General features: G+C 30.9%; 2 protein-coding genes and 2 pseudogenes across 2 annotated transcripts; 2 read left to right on the forward strand and 2 right to left on the reverse strand.

The window, feature by feature from the left end:
- The first annotated feature begins 2883 nt into the window (after window positions 1–2883).
- LOC100306062 (uncharacterized) lies at window positions 2884–3965 on the forward strand. The gene is made up of 2 exons (NM_001250019.2): window positions 2884–3331; window positions 3751–3965. The coding sequence occupies exons 1-2, from the start codon at window positions 2967–2969 to the stop codon at window positions 3761–3763; spliced, it is 378 nt and encodes a 125-aa protein (NP_001236948.1). The 5' UTR covers window positions 2884–2966; the 3' UTR covers window positions 3764–3965.
- Window positions 3966–8414: 4449 nt separating this feature from the next.
- Window positions 8415–9621, forward strand: LOC102670458 (non-specific lipid-transfer protein 1-like; annotated as a pseudogene).
- A 785-nt stretch (window positions 9622–10406) lies between these two features.
- Window positions 10407–11440, reverse strand: LOC100809789 (non-specific lipid-transfer protein 1). Its single transcript, XM_003534597.5, has 2 exons — window positions 11030–11440; window positions 10407–10679 (listed from the first exon to the last, which is right to left on the reverse strand). Exons 1-2 carry the CDS (start codon window positions 11404–11406, stop codon window positions 10670–10672), a joined length of 387 nt encoding a protein of 128 aa, XP_003534645.3. The 5' UTR covers window positions 11407–11440; the 3' UTR covers window positions 10407–10669.
- A 1315-nt stretch (window positions 11441–12755) lies between these two features.
- Window positions 12756–18983, reverse strand: LOC100816196 (MACPF domain-containing protein CAD1-like; annotated as a pseudogene).
- Between the last annotated feature and the right edge of the window lie 3203 nt (window positions 18984–22186).

A 22186-nucleotide genomic window follows, 5' to 3' on the forward strand; every position in this document is an offset into this window, starting at 1 on the left:
TGTTTTTCCTTCTCTGATTCCTAGCTATATACTTAAATAGAACCCGTTAAAAACTTTTATAAATCATTTTTATCTAATCATGTTCATTTGTGTGGTCTATTAAAGTTAATAGGAATGGTCCGTCCAAACAGGGTGTAACACTTGTACAATTTTTGCTTAAAAAAAAAACTCTTGTACAATTTAATGCATTAGCATTAATTACAATTAGCGCACATCTGCAAACAATGGAGTTGCAGTTAGTATAACAAGCTGACAAAAGAAACACGAACAAGCAAGACTCAATAATAAGAAGACTAGTCGATGCAGTTATTCACACATCCCTAGCTATATATCATTATATTGTACTATATCCTTCTCTACTCGAGTTACAGCTCCATATATCATTAACCTCACTGCACTCTGCATCAAAACAAAAAAGCCTCTATCACTTTTAATATTCAAAAGATCCAAGATTATAAAAGACATAAAGATCCACCAATATACAATTCATATTTTAGCTAGTCTATCTAATATATAACATAAATGCTTATTTTCATAATAAATAAATATTTTTAATCTATAAATTATATTTTAAATTTATGGTAAATAATTCATATTGTGAAACAGAGTTATTTTTAATTATTAATCTTTTCTTTTAAAATATTATTGAAATTTAATCTAAAAATATAGATAAAATAGATAAGAGAAGAAAGTTAAGAAACTGGATAAAAATAAAGGAAAGTGATTTGAAATAATTGAGATTTTTTCTACCTAATCGTTAAATTTAATTTAATTAACTAAAATGCACAAAGTGGAAGGTTCTAACTCTATTGTTGTTATTATACACCAAAATACATGATTAGGATAATACGCATGACTGAACAAGAGTGAGAATACTCCTAAAATCTGTCTACATTTTAAATAACTTTCAAAATACTTTCATTCCTAAAATGTGCAAGAGTAGTTAAATTATGTATATTTTAACCAATAAGTTACATGAATGGTGTTTAAATTTCATTAAATAAGATCTCAAGTTTAAGTCTTATAAATAGAAAAAAAATATAATTAAAAATAAAGAATAATCTCATTAAAAATAATTAATCAAAATTTCTGATAAAAATAAATCATTAGTCAAATCTGATAAATATTCTATACAAATAATATGATAAGAAAAAAATAAATTATAAACATTTTATCAAATATGATTGATTTGAAAAAAACTGAATTTAGTCTCTTTAACTATCTCATATTTAAATATTTCACACCAAATATGATGACTATATATATATATATATATATTAAGTACCTGGTACAGGCGGTGAAAGGCAGATCTGGTAAGTAATGTTGATTTATTAAAAAAATTATATGTGATTGTTTTATTAGATTTCTTAATTATGTAATAAGTTAATGAATTGTTAATGTTGTTATTATGTCATCCATTTACATTTTAACATGAGAGTAAAGATTAAAAAATATTTAAATCAAAGGACAAAAAAAAGAAAAAAAAACATTAACGGACTAAAATAAGAAAATATCTTATTTATTTTTTTTGACATAAAATACCTTATAAAATGAGGATCAAAAGGTTTTTTAAACCAAATTTTATATATGAGTAATATTACCGACATATTTTATTCTTTCAAAAGTAAAGCACGGTAACAGTATCGGTCCCATTATTGCATTTATATGAAGCATTAACATATAATGTATGTGTTCTCAAAAAAAAAAAAAACATACAAAGTCTGTGGAGGCTTGCAGATCGAACAACATAAATGGGATATCCTACTCCTACTAGACAATATTAATTCTAATTTCTAAGACATGTTTTATCTGTTTTTGTTTTTCAGTTTTTAAAACACTTGTTTTGAAAATAATTTTCAAAACATAATAAAATAGAAAGTTACAAAATGGTAAAGAAAAAACTGAGAAGAAAAACAACCATGAGTTTAATTTTTGGTAAAGAAGTAGTTTATATATCGTTGGCTTTATACGAATATAACGAAAACACCGAGTGAAAAAATGTTACGCAGAAAAGAGATAGATAGAATGAGAAGAGAGAAAATATAACAGATTCGATATAAAATACAAAGATATAGAAATGATAATGTCGTAGAAAATGTTATATGAATAAGTGATCTAACACAGAAAAAAGAAAGAAGTGAGTTAATTAGACAAAAAGAGAAGAAACTTGTGTTTTGAGAACAAACTTGTAACGAATAATCAAACACTAAAATGAACAATACTCAGTTACTTACGATGACTTGAACGATGTCGGCAGAAGTGGGAAATAATAAAAAGTAAGTCCATACAAAATAACGTGCCAAATTCATTTTGGGTGATGCAGAAACCTGCCAAACCACATGGCAATATATATATATATATATATATATATATATATATATATATATATATATATATATATATATATATATATATATATATATAGAAACAGTTGATCAGTTAGCAACCCTTTGCCAACTCTGATATATTATGTATTTTTTTTTATGTTTTAGTTATTTTATTTTATTTTATTCAAAATTTTAATATTTTAAAATTTAAAATCTAACTAATGTATTTTTTAAAATATATTCTTATTTAATATTCACGTGATAAAATATCAAATATCAAATATCAAATATCAATATATTAAATAAGAATATTTTAATTCAAATATAATATTTTTTAATTTTATTAAATATTTATTAATTCATATATAATATTAAGGTATAAACTCATTAATTGTATCACGTTGTAGGTTTGAGCATGCGGTTATTCAATTGCTTGCATTAAATGAAATCAACCAGGAACTAGCTATCATTCCTTAGTTCACTTTTCACTTAACGAACTCAATCAGCTGGCTGAATCTGAACTCTATATATAGTCCTTAAATTCACAAATCATAACATCAAAACCATCACTTCATACTCACTAGTCACTATAGCTCACCCTTGAAGAAGTGCAATTTCATCCTCTAACTCTTCCAAATCATGGCTAGCTCACTGCTTGTCATGAAGGTTACAAGCTGCATGGTTGCGGTGTTGATGGTTAGTTTTGGACACATAATTCCCTTGGCAGAAGCTGAAATTCCATGTGGCAGGGTGCAAATCACAGTGGCTCCATGCATAGGGTACCTAAGGGGTCCTGGTGGAGGTGTCCCTGCAGCATGCTGCAATGGGGTTAGGAGCATAAACAAGGAAGCCAAAACCACCCCAGATCGTCAAGGGGTGTGTAGGTGCCTCAAAACCACTGCTTTGAGCTTGCCTGGACTCAACCTTGCAACCCTTGCAGCTCTCCCTAGCAAATGCGGGGTCAACTTGCCCTACAAGATATCCCCCACCATTGATTGCAACACGTAAGATCACTCACATTCACCCTCTCTCCTCCTTACTATAAATATACGTTAATAATGTGATGTATTCTGTTAACAAATAATCTAGGAATAAATAATTATTATGGTCCTCAAACAGGTTCACAATTCAATCTTTGAAAAAATAATAATTTAGATTTAACTCATGAATGCATAAATATGTGGCAATAATTACATCCAACGGTCAAATTTGATGATCATTTTTGTTATAAAACTATAATTTTTAAAGATTAATTTTACATTAAATTATTAAATTTGGAGATCAATTTATCTTTTAAGTTATAAAATATGATATAATTGTTATATTATATTTTTTATACATTAAAGAACCAAAATAATAATTTATCCAATAATTTTGTTTATAATACAAGACACTAACATCAAGTTCACTTTGTTAATTGTAGGGTAAAGCACTGAGCAGTTGCACGAGGGTTTATGCTTGTTGACTTTAAACTTGTTTCGCAGTAATAATCAGCAAAGAGAGAACAAAGATGGTTTAATTTCTTCCATTGTCTGGATCCCACTAGGGAGTATACTTTATACTAGGATGATGATGATCTGCATCTCCATAATGTTATAATAATAATGTTGGTTGTCCAATGACATATTGGATTTTCTATCACTGATATATATCATTCCTCGATCTTCTCTTACTTTTAACTTTTTTGGTTCAATAATATTTAAATTAAGAAAATCATTCTTCTAAATTAAAGATTTTACATTTACAACACACTTATTAAATATGACAAAAAAATTAATTAATATTATTAATTGGCAGTAAAAAAAAGGAATCAATATCATGCACTTATAAGTTATAATATACATTTGCATTTGACTAATAATTTACATATTACCAAAGTGCACAATGAAAATGTCTCTCATATATAAGGATAATATACAATTTTTTTTCTAGAAATGTGAAACGAATTTAATAGTTGTTAACACATATAATTATATTTTTATATATAAGATTCAATTAAATAATTTGATAAAATAAAAAAATTATTAATTTAGTTAATAACAATAAATTTTTAATTTTTTTTTAAAATGATTCTTTCCATTAATACTCCTTTCTCTTTTAATTATTAGTCAATATAATCTCTTTCTTTTTTTCTTCTTTTGATTACGGATATTTCTAATTTAAAGTAATTAATGAAAATAATATTATAAATTGAGTTGTAAGTATTAATTTATATTTGGGTCTTATAAATGGAAATAAAGTGATTAATTATATTGTTTGGTAGCCGATCTACTGAATTTTTCTATAATAACATTTACAATTGTATTAGTGAATTATATCATTTGCAAACGAACAATTTATTTAAAAACATATTCTCTTGTTCTTACTAAAAAAGGAAGAATATATCTGGTTTTGTGTAAAAAAATGTGAAAGAATAACAGAATTCTTTCACTTTTTATGATCTTCCAAACATATTCTGTAAGTCAGTCATTGAGAAATACTAAAATAGGTTAAGCCAACCTGAGCATCAACTTAAATAGGTTTGAATTGATTTATTGCATATTATAGGTATTGCTTAGGTTCAGTTTAATTTGGATAATTTCTTTCAACAAAATACACTTATTTATAAGAACTTCCTGAAAAATTTATGTATCTTAATTTTAAAAAAAGTTAGATAAGAGAAATTCTATTTTTTTAAATGAATAGGCTCAGTTTAATTTGGATTTTTTTTTCAATAAAAAACTTATTTATAAGAACTTCTGAAAAAGTTATGTATCTTATTTTTTTTAAAAAAAAATAGATTAGAGAACTTTTAATTTTTTTTAAATGCATGTTAATTTTATCTTATAAAAAATTATATCAATCATGATATAATTATACTCTACTCAAATAAGATTACTTTATATGGTTTTAAAAAAAGCAATTAAAAAAAGTTGGTTTTAATGAGCACTTTGTTTTTTCATGACCTGGTTGTCACTAATTAATTGGATCAAATGTGTCGAGTTCTAAGTGATGAAATATACATGCCAAAGATATATATATATATATATATATATATATATATATATATATATATATATATATATATATATATATATATATATATATATATATATATGACATTTGGAACTTGGTTTTACTGATGAACGAGCACTAATTTGTTCACATTGTTTTTTGTTTTTCACATTCTGTACATGATAAGTAGTATTGTACAATGACTTCATAGATCATATTGGCATTCAGATATCAGGTCGCATGTTCTGCATCGGTTGTTATTCAGATATTATCAATACATTTAAAGCCTGAATGGCAAAGTAATTCTGCAAAAGCTAGTATTAATTCCATTTGTAATTTGGCAAACTAGGTTCGTATAATTCTACTAGGTAATTGGTTAATTTCTTTTGGTAAAATATATATAGGCCTTCTCTTCATATTATCCAATCGGCATCTTATCCTCTCTAAGATCTGAAGTTCACAACGCGTTAAAGCACAAAAGACACTTATTTTCTGCATGTATGTCTATCCCAAACAATTCACGCAGGTACATATCAGTCATCTCTTTCCCCAAAAGGAATGAGAATTGAACTTAAACAATTGTTAGAAGTTGGAATAACAGCATAATATAATTATTAATTATCAAGCAGATGTTACTATGGTAGCGAAATCTTATGTCACTAATTAGTGAAACTGGTTACGTGTATGTGGACCCTGTGTTGCCAATGTCACCAGGCAAAAAAAAAAAAAATAATACAAAATTTAACCAACAAACTTACAGATTAAATACTGTTTGTATGGAGAACAATAAATATAAATTATTCAAGCAAATTAACCCATCACAGGTGGTTTACTTTTATTTCTTATTTTCTAGTTAGACTTTTTCATCTTGCTATATCTATCTCTTGTCCTTAATTTAAGCCTAAAATTCTGAATTCAATCTATTAAAGTCAATAGTCCTGTCCTGTCTCAGAAAGTTGATCGACAAAGGTAAAAAATGAAGTTTAGACATATATTAATCCAAAAAGCAGAAAGAAAAAAAACATTATTGAAAAAGAATGAGAATTTGGAAGAAAGCTTATTAACAATATATATCTGTTAATTATTGATCATGTTTATCTGAGTGTCCTAAGCTATTGTGACAAATTCAGTCCTAGCTTAGGAACTGCAGTATGTAAAGTGTATACTTCATGAGATCCCGGCGACGTGTTGGAAAACTCATTCATAACCTTTAAGATAAATTCAATATATTTAAAATTACTTAATTTTTTTAACTTCTATTTACTTTTTACTTTTTGATTTAGTGTCATGTGACATAATTTAAAAGGATGAACCCATAATGCGAAGGACATTCAAGTACCAGTGATTAGTTCCATAATGCTCCAGTGTTACTCTCTTAGTCCAAATAACCTGCTTCCAAACTCATGAGAGGTGTGCCAAAGTTTAGGAGGTATAAAGTAAAGAATTACAAGGGAAATATTAAATTGGTCCAATTATTAAAAAAAAAGACTTAAGGGTGAAGGGAATAGGAAAAAAAAAGGAGAGATCGGAGATTCAAAGTTTGAACTTTTCACTGATATTTTTTAATAAAACTAATAAATTAATATTTGTCGATAAAAAAATCAAAGAATTACAAAAAGTAAGTAATATATCCATCAGTAGTATTAGTCATTCTGGTGATTGGTACATGCAAACTTCTAATTTTCTAATTATTATTTCTAACATATTGTAGTCCTTAAGCAAGCATACGAAGCTTTAGTAAAGTAGTCAATGTGAGATTTTTACGTTTTTAGGTATTAAATTGATGATAAATAACTCAAGGACGAATTTAAGTGTTTATATATTCTGAAATTATGCGTTAGCTAGCTAGTATGCCTGGTTAGGTAAGAAAATAACGAGAAAAAAATCACTTTATAAAGAGAATCAATCTCTGAATGCGTAGTATAAGCATGATCGATAAATGGGATATCAAATAAGTCGTCCTACATTATGAATCTATATAGCTGTGGTCAGCAACTATTGTATAGAAGGCACAATATTTAGCTTCGTTGCTTGGTGTTAATTTTTATTATAATTTATTTTAAAGTTTTACAATAAAAAGTTTCTCTATGAAACAGTTTGATACACATATATTTAAAAACTTTGAATTTGGGCGGAAGGTGTCTTCATCTAGATCTAGTACCAAAAATCATTTTGGGGGATCGATGCAGATCGAGAATCCTCAATTCCTGCGAAACCATATGGTTCCACACACAAATATGGAAGCGGGTGATCTAACTTTAATTTGGATCCCACCCATCTATGATATATATGCGTAAACAAGTAGGTATTCATCGTTTTGTATATTGTAGGTTTCGGTGGTCATTAATTAGCATGCATTAAATCATTCAACGAAATGACCAAAGTGACATGGTTGATAACTTTGCTATTTAAATATAAAGTTAGAGGTTCAATCTAAATTTGTGGCTATGGAAAAAATATTTATTGAGGAAGGTCAATCTTTTAAATAAATCATAATCATAATACTTCAATAGATCAAAGCTTAATTTTTGACTAAGGATTACTTTGAGTTGAAAACAATTAATTAACAAAATCAATGGCTAATCGCGTATCATTTCTCACTTCACCTTCACTAAAAATTTAAACGTTTCGTAAAATTATATAAATTCCCTTACTTTATTTTAATATTTATTGTGATCTCTTTTAGAAAAACACAAACATTTAAAGATATTATTATAATATTGTACAAGGAATGTTGGTGTAATATTTTTAAAATAATTAAGAAAAATTAGAGTAAGAGTAGAAAAAGCAAGGGAATTTCTACAATTTTATAAAACCTGTTTGAATAACTTACTCTTTAAACTAAAGTAAAATCCATATTAATAACCAATAAATATTGATCCAATTGAAAAGAAATAAACCCATATTATAGAAATCCTAACCCGTTAGTCCTCGAGATCCAAATAATCTCAACTTTTTTTACCCAAAAAAATAATTCATATTAGTATTCTCTCTATATATATAGTCCCCATAGGCATAACATCAAAATCATCATCTCCAACCTTAACTCACCCATCCTTGGAGTGCAATTTCCTGGATCAACTCTTCCAAACCATGGCTAATCATCTACTGGTGAAGGATTCTTCCTTGGTTGTGATGTGCATGGTTTTGGGTATGCCCTTGGCGGATGCAGCTCTTTCATGTCCTTAAGTGCAATTCATTGTAGCACCATGCCTTGGTGACTAGAGAGGCCTTGGTGGTGGAGTTTTCCCTCTACCATGTTGCAATGGGGTTAGGACCCTAAACAACTAGGCCAAGACCACCCCAGATCGTCAAGGGGCTTGTAGGTGCCTTAAGCATTACCTACAAAAAAGTCTTTCAAAGATAATTTGTAAGCAATAACAAAACTTGCTCCAAAATAATAGTAATAATAAGTAACACCTTCTAACACTCTTTCTATTTTTAGCTTAAATTTATTAAAAAATTACAAAATCATCATCAAGGTCAAATAATAAAGAATAAAAACGCTGCATAATTATTATGATTTCTAATAAATTTGAGCTTAGCATTTTTTCCTGCGAGTGTGAGAATGAAAATGAAGAACACAACAGACCAAGCGTGGACAGGATCGTGATCCTTAGGGAGAAAGTTGTTGAGAAACCTCAGCCGCTTCGAAACCTTGGAACAAAGGTCCACCGAAGTTCCTAACCACATATGAATCCTCGTTCATCAAGTCTTGTCGTAGAATGTCCCTAAAGCCTGTTCCCAACTCCCTAAATGTCTATGAAATAGAAGTAACAAAATAGAGGGTTCTTACCTCTATGACGAAGGCGGCACAGTGCGACGCGGGAGACACCTTCTACAACCGATGAGTGAGGACACGAGCTAAGTGAGGGAGGGAGGGCACAAGGGTGAGTGAGTAAATATTTTTTTTATAGTATAAATATATATAAAATATATGACTGCATATTTTATATAAATTTTTAAAATCCCCTATCATGCACAATACAATATTTATATCAACAATGTGGAATGTTGCATTCAACAACGGTTATATAATTAATTGTCGTTGAACACAAAATTCCATAATACTCTACAAAATTGTTACTATCTTTTATTTTAAGATAATTTTTAGAAATCGTCGTTATTTTAGCGTTACCGAATATAATTTTTTTTAGTAGTGAAAACCATTGCTCAGAGCATCCCTAGACTCAATCTTGCTAGCCTTGCAGGTCTTCCTGCCAAGTGTGGAGTCAACTTGCCCTTCAAGGCTAGCCCCTCCATTGATTGCAACATGTAAATCAGGCATCATGCTATTTAATTATATATTCAACGTTGAATATATATTATTTCCTCCGATGTTATTTATATGACATCGAATTATTTAATTCATCAAAATAAAAAATAATAATTAATTTAGTTAATAATAATGAATATGTAAAATTTATACTTCGGGAGAATATATATAAACCACAAAGGCTGAAATTAATTAATTAATGATGTTGACCACTTTTGTGCATATATATAATCGTTACTCGAATAAAAGAAATATACATATATATATATAATTGTTACTTCATACTTCTGAAAAAAAATTGTTACTTCATATTGAACTTTTCGTGCTTATATATATGTATATATAATGTGTTTATAATGCAAGGACACTAACATCAGATTCACTTTGTTCACTGCAGGGTAAAGTAATGAAGCACCTAGCTTGCAAGAGGGTGCACGCTAGTGGATCTTAGTACTTGGCTTGTGGTAGTAATAATTAACTAGCTAGACAAAGGTGAATAAAAGAGTATGGTTTAATTGTACGTGTGATTACGATTTGCATCTCGAAATTAATCGTATTAATGTTGATTGTCCAATGTGACAGTCACATTAAATTTTCTCTCTCTAATTTAATATAAATCATTCTCTCGTCATTATCTAACTCTTATTATTTACAGTAATTACTTATTAACAACCTGTACAATTAATTTAAGAAAATATTACATTTATACTTAAGATCTGTTTAAACTTAACATACACTTATTAGTTATTAGCAATGAATAAAATTATAATTATCAAAATGAAACTATCACTCTGATTAAAGATCATAGTACCAAAAACATATATAAACTGTATTGAACCGTTTTCCTTAAAACAAGTTGTACAAAAGTTGTTAACAAAATATTGGAATTTTCCATGGATAATAAAAAAAAAAAAAATTGTATATTACACCGGGTACAATACAAGTTAATATCAAACTCTACATCTTCTGTGGCATACTGGCATAGCGCACCCTTTTTTCAATCTATTAAAAAATTAATCGGCAAACGTGGTAACATCCGTACAACTTCATGCGTAAACCCTCAAGCTTCTGCTTACCTTATGCTGCAACATATTAAAAGTGGAAATCAACAAATGAAATTGAGATTAATAATCTTCTAAATACCCATTATCTACATTTATAAATATACATTATTCTTTTAAGTAAAAATATATATATATATATATATATATATATATATATATATATATATATATATATAAAGAGACAAAAGCATGTAAGGAAGTATATAATTCATTTTTTTTCTTTATTATATTAAGGTTAACCTATTAGTTGAGAAGAGGAACTTAAGAAAAAAGACTACAAATTAAAATTTTCACACCGATATTTTTATAATAAAACTAATAAACTAACTAACTGTGTTAATAAAAAAAGGTGAGGTTAGGTTACGTACATGTTGCAATCCATGTCGTGAGTGAAATGGTAGGGCAAGGCAACGCCGCAGCTGTAAGGAAGGTTTTCATACGCAGTAGTGTTAATAGTATGATGGTGTTGCTTAACAACATCTTGAAGGCAAAGACAAGCTAGATACTGAGTATGCATAGATCTCCTGACAATGTCCCTTAGGTTTCTAACCGCCATGCAGCATTCCATTGGGATGTTATTTCCACCTGTTTTCACGTAACTTCCGCATGCTGCAATTACAGGTTTTATCTCGCAGCATGTGAATTCAGCCATGGCTCCTAGAAACGGTGCACCCAAGGCGGCCGCGATGCACACCATCAGAGCCATGCAACTCGCCTTCGCAAATGCTGTCTTGTTGTTCGCCATGTGATGGAATTGCAAAAACACTGGTTTAATTTGGAATGAGGATGATTGCTTAGAAACGCTGAAGCTACCTTATATGCAGATGAATTTTGCCTCGTGAATATAGTCAAAGATAGAACTAGGATTTCAGGGAAACCTTATTTATTGGTGGCTCAGAGGATTCTTCTGCCTATATTTTTGGAATGGCATGCCTGTATATAAAATTAAACACATAAATATATTGTGCTTTGTAGACAATATTACCATTGTGGGATAATCTATTTACTAAGACTCTAATTTTAGACTTCTAATTAAGCTATAATAATCTAACATCAGTTAATCTAATTCTATTTCTATGCATTCGACGGAGGTGGATAATCTATTTCTATTTATAATATATAACAACTGAAAAACTGAATTGTAAGCTGCATATAGTAACATATGTAACTCATGTCAATCACCAAAAAAAAAAGTAAATATATGTAACCCGAATTTTGACTTATGAATCAAAATTTGCTATTTTACCTTTTAAGCTTCTTATAGTTTGCCAATGCAAATCAACCATTATTTATCTTCAGGCTTAAGTTAGTTTTTTTTATGTTTTTATTTTAGCAAGTTGATCATATCAGCTCCTCTATTGAATGAGTATCTTTTCAACTTTCTTATGTTATAGTCAAGTTTCTTTTCAACGTTCTCAATATGTTGCCGCTGAATCTTATCAGCTCTCTTTTACAGTTTTATTTATGGAAAAAGAGAAAGATGTGTGGGAGAGAGAGAAGGGATGTAATAAGAAAAGAAATAAAAATAAAAAGATAAAAAATTGAAAAAAAGATATGCAAGAAAACATACATAGTTTTAAGAAATTATACATTTAAGAATTTTAATTATCACTGTAATTGAGAAACTCTCCTCTCACTTGGTATGCTCAAACTCGATCGTTCAACTATATTGACCCAAAACTCAACTGTATCAAAACAATTTTTCCAGGTACCATAGCAAGTTACCAGGAAAAAGAATTATAATGTTTAATTTAATTTAATTTAATTTCTTTACCTCCCCCCTTCATTCCTAAAATCAATGGAGGAGCATGAATTAAATTTTTGGTTACATAACTCTTGGATCGATGCACAACCAAGCGAGTACAAACTATATATATATGCACAAAATTATGCAGGGAATAATGCCCCCTCAAAACAGACCGACAGAAGACAAGGATGTTGAACTTTTTTCATTCCCTTTTCCTTCTCTGGCTGTCTCCTATCCTCGTCTTTCCACCCATTTAACGACATATATATTTGTTTCAAAGGGCATGGTGGAAACAAGTTCTAACAGAAGCCAACATTGCTCATCATAATCATGCAAAGTGAACCAAATCAATAACTTAGCAATGAATATTTCACGCTCAGAATAATTTTCCCTTTCTCAACACCAACTTTTTCCACTGGTAACTAACCAATGGCCAGGAGGATCTTGTGGCCCTTTGCTCATTTCAGACAAGTCAACATACTTGCACATCTTGTTCCCTGTGGTGTTGTTCTCTCTGGAACCAAAGCTCGAGTTATCAGGGTTGTTGGGGGTGTGATCCCAGAATGATCTTTTGATTGTGCAACCGGGTAACCCTGAAAACAAGAGCTTCATGTACAACACGCTTTGTGGTCCGAAATTCCACACTCCAAGCTGAGCCCCAGTAACCACATAGACGCCAAAGGAGTCCCCTATGAACCTTTTAGGATTCTCAACTAGTGCAGTGCACACATGAAAAAAATTATTCCACTTAACAGGCTTGAAAAACCGGCTGTCTTGCTCCACGGGTCCCTGCCACTTGGGAGCTGTTAGACGATTGACAAGTGTACCAAGTAGTAATTAAAACGGTAAGACCGAGTATCGTGTCTACAATAAATTTATTATACTTTAATGACGCATGTTCAGTTTGTAAACAATTTTGGTTGCGGTGAAATAAAATGAAATAGTTCATTCATGTTTTCCAATGATTGTAGTAATTTTTCTAAACTTAAGAACAAATAATAAGAACAAACGCAGAATTGTAAAATGGAACAAATGCCAAGGTGAATGTGTCGGGGAGTATTCTAATGAATTTTTTCTTGATGTGATTAAAGAAGTTTTTCTCTATTTAACATTATCCTAATATTCCTTGCACCATTAGATTACTCTAACTGTAATTCCTCACACGAAAGAGTCTAGCTCTCCTAGTTTTATTCTTGGTTTCTCAACAAACTCATTCTAAGCAAGCTGCATTACGCAAAAGATACCGTATTTACTAGATTACTTCACACTATTCCTAGAAATGAAAGCCTCTAGCTGCTCTACCAAGTTCTAAGGACTAGAAGCATTTTCCAATACTTAAATCCTAACAAAATATATAAATGAGTGATCAAGCCACAAATATGGAAAATAAACGCAGATAGAAGCAGAGAACACTAACAATAATATTAAATAGATAGTTAGAGTTTTTACATCAAGAGTGCTCAATGAAAAAACTCCCCAACAATGAAGTGTTTAGCCCCCCATTTTACAAGGATGAAAAATGGTGGAAAATGGAATGGTGAAGTGAAAGTGTGAAGAAAAATGTCCTCCTTCAGCCTTGGTGCTTTGTTCCTTCTTTCCTACGCTGCTTGACGCTTGGTTTTTCCCTCCTCTTCCAGCTTTAAAGACTTTTGGGTTTTTCAATTTACGAATGTGCGCTTAACGAGCAGGTCTTGTTGAGCAAGAGTTAGTGATTGAGCGCTTAGCGAGGTTGGATGCGCTAAGCACGAGAAAAGACAAAGGCCTCGTTGGACGGGCTGGTTACGCACTTAGTGCACTGCTCTCTAACTTTACATTCTCTAGGGTTCCACTCTCGCTGAGCGAGCTAGCTTCCTCGCTAAGCGGATAAACCTCGCTTAGCCAATCTGACTCGCTGAGGGAACCCTTCAGCAACATTTTCAAATCTTCTCTTCTTCGACCTAAAAATCCTAACAAGTTCAACATTAGTTATCCAAATGGAGCTTCCACTGTATAAATTCACATAAAAATCAATTATTCACGAATCTCACACAAGAAATCATAAAATTAGAGGTACAATGCTATTTTTTTAATCCATTTTTAATGCATTTAGTATTCTTGAATAGCAATTTTCAGGAGCACCAATGGCTACGTATGTGTCCCAATATGGCCAAAGGATCTTTGGAAGGGATGATAAGTTTTGAAGATGAACAATCAACCGATTGTGCTTGCTTCCTTCTAGAAACAGACGTAGGCCGGTTACTTGCAAACGCCCAACAGTGATCTGCATATGAAAAGGAACAGTCAGTCAAATGAAATTTATTAGCTATCTGCTAGCTGTCTTCTACACTTTGAGGACTTGCGAATAAAAGATGTAGCTAATAATCATGTGAGTTCAATAACCAAACCTAAAGATGCGGGAAAATTGCTTAAAATGAAGGTAAAATTGCTCTGCATAAATGCAATTTAGATAATATTTTAGAGCATTCTGATAGTATTTCTTCGATAACACTCTTTACAAGTGGAATTTTAAGGTAAATAATCTCATGAAGGTTCACATTTGGCATTAACTATAGGAGAAATTGCTAAACTGATTATGAAAATGTCAGTAGTTAACCTTTCATTAGTCCTTTACAGCGAATTTTAACTCTTGTTCATGTAACACTACACTCCCCTTCCCCATTCTTTCCTCCTTGTCTAACCTGAACCCCATAAATATCATTAACTTCATATAGTAAAGAAAAAGTATTGTATTGCTTCCAAACTATTGTGAATTAAAAATTAAATAAAGTCTGACCAGCAAAAGCCTTTTCTTTATGGTTGAAAAAGCTGCATCCCAATTTTAACAGTTCAAAGCAGCATATAAAAAGTGGTGGATTTTAAAATCTAGTATGTACTGACTCACAATCAAATAAAGGACATTATTGAAGTGTATGCAGCCACATGAGTCAAAATAATGTTTATAACTGAAAATTAAGTACTAAGATGAACTAAAATTAGCCCAATACATAGGTTTTAATGCCAGAAAAATAGTGTGAATCCAACAGGATCAGGAGTTTCAAAGCTCAACAAGAAAATGCAAAAAAAAAAGTTCATTTCCTTGCTCTTGGCTAACATAAAGTTTCTGGCCCATTATGCTGAATTGCAAAGATGGACACAAAGGTTCCTTCCTTCGGTGTCCAGGAGTCCTGTCATGAAGAGGAGCCCAAACGTGAGCAATTTGAAACTCTAAGAAATATCTAAGTTCTTCAATGGGAGGTTTATCTGTACAAAAAAACCAGGTAGAGGGGAAAAGAAACATGCAATTAATATATTAGATTAAACTACAAGAAACCAATAGAAAATTATTTCAATTCCATGTCTTCTAAAATAAAGGATAAACTGGCTTACATTCAAGATAGAGACCAATAATGTGAGCCAAATGCTCCTTGCCAGGAACTTCATCAATGAGATCTGTTATAGGACAAAAAGTCATCTGAATGACATCTGGGGAAGAACAGACTGTTCTGAGCCACATACTGTGGTCTTGTTCCAAATCATCTCCTCCTCTCCTTCTGAAAATGACTCTGACATCCTGAGTGTATTCAAGGAAAGTTAAGAAAAGAGTTAAACTGTGTACAACAAACCAACATGAAGCTACTAATGATAAAAAATCATAAAAGACGTGTAACTACCACTCCTAAGTTATAAGTATGAATTCTTCCAGTACAGGCCAATGCTGATGCAAGGATTCCAAATAGAGATCAAAAGAATATACCTAATGTGCATTGCATATCAAAATGTAAAGTTGAGGAAAAGGGAGAAGAAGTATGACAAATGTAGCACCGATAAGTGCATTTAGGTTTACTTCTAGAAAGGGGCAGGAAAAATTGATAATGTCAAAGTTCTGCACAATAGATGACACAAATGACAGAACTGTGGACCTAATTTGTTCCATGTAAAGCATAAATACACAATAGATGGCACAAATGACAAAACTAAGTGCCTATAGTATATGTAGCAGTACTTGCTTCCGAGTTTGAACAGAAATTCATGAAACATATTTAAATAAAGAATCATTACAAAATTGAGCTTAAAAAAATATTTCACAGAATATATATATATATGGCATACTTTCCCACTTAGATAAGTTCCAGATGCAGGTTGAGGGTGTATCACTTGATTATTGAATGAAAAGGAATCAACAACCTGCAAAACTATATAACTACAAAATAAGCAATATATTCCTTGTTATCAAAAACCAGAATCAAATCAGTATAAAGAGTCGGAATCAAAGTGAAACTAGCCTTATCCTTGGATTTTGTTTGAAGTGAACTTGTATGGTTACTGATGTCAGAGAACCTCTGGCTTCCAATTTCTTGAATATAGTTCTTTATCTCCAATGTTGACAAAGGTGAACTATGGTGTTGTTTAGAAAAAATAACATCCTTACCACCAATAGTTATGGATGTAATGACATGTGTCCCAAAGTTTTCAATAAAGCTATCAAAATAAAATTCAAGGTCAAGGACAATCTGATGATAGATATTTTGCTACTGCATTATGTAGATAACTTGGACATGCATACCTTGCCAAGGATGGTGGATCCCAATTCACTGGGATGTCCCTTTCGACATTTTCTTGCAACATTAAGTGGGAGTTTATAAGCTGAACCTTTGCGAGGGGAAAATAAAACCCATCTGAAGAAAGAGATTTTGTCTCAGTAGCATCAATGTGTTTTGAACCAGTGAAGCTAAACGCAGAATTAAATGTCCCAAGAGGAAAGCTTTGTGATATATTTGCCTTCTGATTAAAATATTCCACCATCTGCAGTCAAATGACTAAAGAATTATCACAAATCAGTATTAATCTGAAAAACACTTATAAAATTTGGATTTCATTATTGTTTTAGCAACAAATAGCTTTAGCTCTTAGTTAGAAACTATTTGCTTCATTCAGATTCTTGTTCTTTAGTGCAATGGAGTCTGATTTTTTTTTCTTTCTCAAAATCCACACTGGCAAAACATCAAGGAACCAACCTACCTGCTACCAAACCAATTTACCACAGGACACGTAATAAATTTCAGTAATACCTACTGATCCCAGAAACTATGGCAGACAAGAAAATGTTCAAAATGGAAAGATAGGACTAAAGACCAGATATCGAAGCTTGAGATAGATCTTATCAATTACTTTAGTTCAAGCTTAATTCCCATATCATTCTCAATCAGCATTTCATAGAATCATAGACCTTCTTCCCTCTGTACAAAACCCTTTTTTTTTTTACAAGTCCTTTAAACAAAGCTAGTATTTAAACACGACTTTGGTGGTTTCAATAGATTAATTGCCAGCAGTCACTGCTGCTTGTTCCATGCCCTGAATCCTAGCTCAGTCCAAAACACTATTTCATTACACCAGATTCCTGAGCAATCTCTTCTCCTTCTCCACAATCATAGATGTCAACCTAAAACCCAATTCTTAAAATTTCGGTTTAAGACCTAATTTAACCCTACAAAACCAACTTACTACTATAAGGTAAGAATTGCTGAAACCTTATAAGGCTACATTGGTCGTATCTCTACTCTATGTGAGATCTCAACATAGCATATCAGAGCACTCCCTACATCTAGAGGGTAGAAAAATACAGGTGGCTCACTAACGAACCTTGGACAAGATATGATACCATCTAAAAATTTCATTTTAGGGTCTAACTCAATTTTACAAAACTGACTTGTAAGCTAAAGACTTTCAAGGCCCTACAAGAGTTATATTGACATATCTTTAGTCTAAGTGGGATCTCAAGTTCTCAACACAAATGTCACATAATTGAACAATTAACATGCTGAATTTACATTTGAAGAAAGTAAAAACCAATACTCACCCAGTCATCAATGACCCAACATTTTCACCATTGAGAAAAATAAAAGCAATGACAAAATTGGAAAATTTCAAGTTCAATCATACCTCCTGATAACTACAGACTCCAGAACTGCGACGCCCCACATGCTCCTGAGAGTTCTGAACAATGTCAATTGAAACATTGGGAACAACCACAAGTCCCTCACGTGTTCTTCATCAACATGAATCACCCTAGACCCTGCCACTCGTTTGCAATACAGCAACCTCGTATCGCAGTTCACATCAAAGCCTCTATTTAATGCTTGCACAGCGTTGGTAGCAGTGTGGAATGCTGCCACGTGTTCCCCCATCACTCATTGAAAAATCGTTCACAATAATACCTTATGTTCAAACGTGAACATTTTATCTAAGGCAATACGAATCCAAATAAAACTAGAACCACCCATGTCCCAGGTAAATAAATTTCGGGAAAACCAAGAAATGATGAGACTTCTACTTGGTTGTAATCATTTAGGAGTTCAAGGAATTGGAAGTGGAATGGAAGATCATGTTCGTCTTTCCCACCCTCTCTTTTTTGTTTGTTCTTAACGAGGTGACACGATAAAATTGGAGCAACTATAACATATGTTAATGTTCATGAACCTGAATCTGAAACTGCTATGGATCTCACACCGATGAGGATCATTTAGTAGTATTGTAAGTACTTTCTAATGTCTACTTTCTATAACAATGCTTTAGGCAGTGTTTGTTTCAGAAGCGAGTGAAAGTGAATTGCACTGATCGGTGTGGTCAAACGGTGGACTCTGGACTCAATATTTGTTTGAATACCATTTAAAAAATAGTATTTGAATATCACTTAAATAGGGTTCTTTAATTATAAATTTGACTAATAAAGTTAATATTGAGGATTGAAAATAGTTTATTTTATTTGAAGAGTCAAAAAGAACATTTTTTTAATGAATATTATTTGTTTTCTAAAAATTAGTTATTAATTAATTAATAAACATAAAAGTGTGATTTAAAGATTTGTTTTCTATTCAACTTCCATATTTTTTTAAGATTTAAAAATTAGTCCACACCGGAGGCATTGACTTGATTGTTTTACTTTTGTTTGCAATTTGAGTTGCCTGTTTGTATTCATTTAAAAGGTCAATATATTCACCGTCCATTAGACAACTTAAAGGCTAAACTCTAAAGTCTAAACACGTGCATTCAACTTTAGTGTCACGTTTTTCTTTTTTGTATTTTATACATATCTAGAATTTTTTTTTTGGTAGAATATGTATTTTGAATTTGTTACGTTGAGGATCACTAGTTTGAAAAACTCACCAACCAGTACAACTCAATTACATGTAGAGTTTAATTTTGATATTATGATAGTGTAAACTTTTTATTAATTTTAGAGATTGATCAAATAGAATAAGTTAAAGTCTTGTATCTATTAGATCATAAGTTTGAGTCTTCCCACCTTTGTAAATAATTTTTGAATTTTGAAAATTTTCAATTGGCATTTTGGAATGAGTCAAACAAGTTAAAACAATTGGCCAATTCTCAAAAGCATTTATGATTGGTTGTTATATAAACCATATTGTCTAATATAATGAATATATTGAGTATATATAAAAGAGTCCAATTAAAGGTAATGTTTTTTTTATTAATAGGAATTAAAGCAAGAACTAAGAATTTCTACAAAACGTGATGCTTATAACATCTACAAATAAAAGTTGAGAAAACCCCTAAGGACATGTCTCTAACACAGACAAGGGAATAAATTCAAAGGATCCCTTATTGGCGAGCCAGTCAACATAGAAGTTTCCTTCGCGAAGAGTGTGTTGAATCGAGACGATCCAAGCCTGAGCAACAAGAGCTTTGATAGCTTGAATGAGAGGCGCATGAGTGTGAGAACTCTCCACTCCCTGATTAATCATATCCACTCAATTAAAGGTAATGTTTAAGAACTCGTGGTGAATATTCTTTGTAAAAAGTGAGGATTGGACGGTCCAATTTAAAAACACATTTATTTTTTTTGTTTTTTTTTTAAGAAAATCATATCATTTCATTCATAATTAAAAGGATGAATACAAAATGAAATATAATAAAAAAAAACATAATTACTAGTATAACATCTTAGAATCCTAGCTAATTTATAGACCACATATTTGTTTGTCTTCTAACAAAATTTTCCAAGGAGTTTGGAATATTTGTTAGACATACCTTACACTTGATTAATATGACTTCAAAAATTAGAAAAAATAATTGTAAAATTATCAAGATCATCAACTAAAGTTAGGTATGACAACGGAACGAGTTAAGATCGAATTTTACTTATTTTGTTCCCGTTTTAGACATATTTATAAAATCCTACAAAAAATATAAATTTTATAGAATGAAAAATAAAAATTTAAATAACAATCACAACATAATTTTATATTATACATGATAACATAAAATTCAATCCAACAATCACATAAAATTCTATTCAATAGTTTTAGATTTTAGTGTTATATATATATATGTGTGTGTGTGTGTGAAGATATTTTTGTTAATAATCTCATCTCAAATTCGAATTCGAATCCAACTTTGACTGTTGGAAAAAATCCGACCGCGACCCCAACCTTAATCAATTTAGGTTTTTCCATCAAAATTAAGACAAATTCGGGATGAGTCTCGTGGATTCCGACCCTATTTTCATACCTAACAATTGTCTTACAATCAACTTCAAAAGTAACATTGTGGAAACCAAATTCATTATCCAAAGTTTTGCTTGATATAGAGCCCAAGATTCTGCTTCTGATGGATGTGAAATATATATACCTTGATGAATGGGATGTCTTTGCTTTAACAAATTGCCCATGTTCATTACATAGGAACATCCCAACTCCAAATAAAATTTGCTCTGCAAAAACCACAACATCTACGTTACATTTTGACATTTTCTAACATTCAACCGTTCAAAATAGAATTGCTTGCCCCGAGATATAGCTGATGCCAAAGCTGGGATCTCCACATCTACGTTACATTTGCGACACTTCCAAGTTCTAAATGCACCAAAGAATAACAACAAATTGAGCTTTTACATTATCCAGCTTTCTTTCGAGATGATGCCAAAGACCAGCAACCTGCCATAACTCCTTTGCCTTATCACAACTCACAAACACGTATCATTTATGAATTAAATATTTTGAAGTCTATATATATACATATCATGCAGTATTAGATAATTTATATTTTTTATATCTTTTAAGTTTATGCACATATCATGTTACAAAGTTAATCTCCACGTATAAAGTTACAACTAATACAAGGATTCGACTATTCACATGATAATTCAACTTTACCTTTAAATTTGTTGTCATTTAAATTCAAACTTAATTTAAGTTAAAGATAATTTAGTATATAATTTAGGTTTCTATTATTCTCTTGTATTCTATATATGCATCACTTGTACACATACTGAGTAGTTCAATAAAACCCTTCTTTATCTTTTCTATAACAGGTACACTTGTTCACGAATAATGGTCTCAATTCAAGAAAGCAACATAAGTTGGTAATCTTTTATATCAATTCTCATCAAATTTAACTCGCATTCTTAAATTAACAAAATCTTGTATAAGAATTTGCTTTAAGCCTAAAAGTATATTGGGCCGACCTTTATTTATATGCATAGATATCACATTTTAGGAAAATAAATTATACTCTCTGCTGTGTAGATGTCATCTCTATTTCATTCATTTTATCAAAAGAATAGTAATAATAAAAGAAACGAAGAGAAAATAAAATAAAATACTACTAGTAAAAAGGATCATGTCCCTTAATGGCTGGAGCAACAAACATGGGGATACATATGGAATGCAAGCATGTGGGATTAAAGACGACAGGCGCGGTGCAACTTCACTTTAATTGGTAGATGGCCAAACAAAGACGGTCGTACAAATTAGGTGAAATGCATCATTAATGAAATGAG

Source organism: Glycine max, chromosome 9 (assembly GCF_000004515.6).
Source record: "Glycine max cultivar Williams 82 chromosome 9, Glycine_max_v4.0, whole genome shotgun sequence".
Lineage (NCBI taxonomy): Eukaryota > Viridiplantae > Streptophyta > Magnoliopsida > Fabales > Fabaceae > Glycine > Glycine max.

What these genes read in the sequence shown, in the direction of transcription:
- LOC100809789 (XM_003534597.5), bottom strand. Translation starts at nt 11,406, where the DNA reads ATGGCGAACAACAAGACAGCATTTGCGAAGGCGAGTTGCATGGCTCTG.
- LOC100306062 (NM_001250019.2), top strand. Translation starts at nt 2,967, where the DNA reads ATGGCTAGCTCACTGCTTGTCATGAAGGTTACAAGCTGCATGGTTGCG.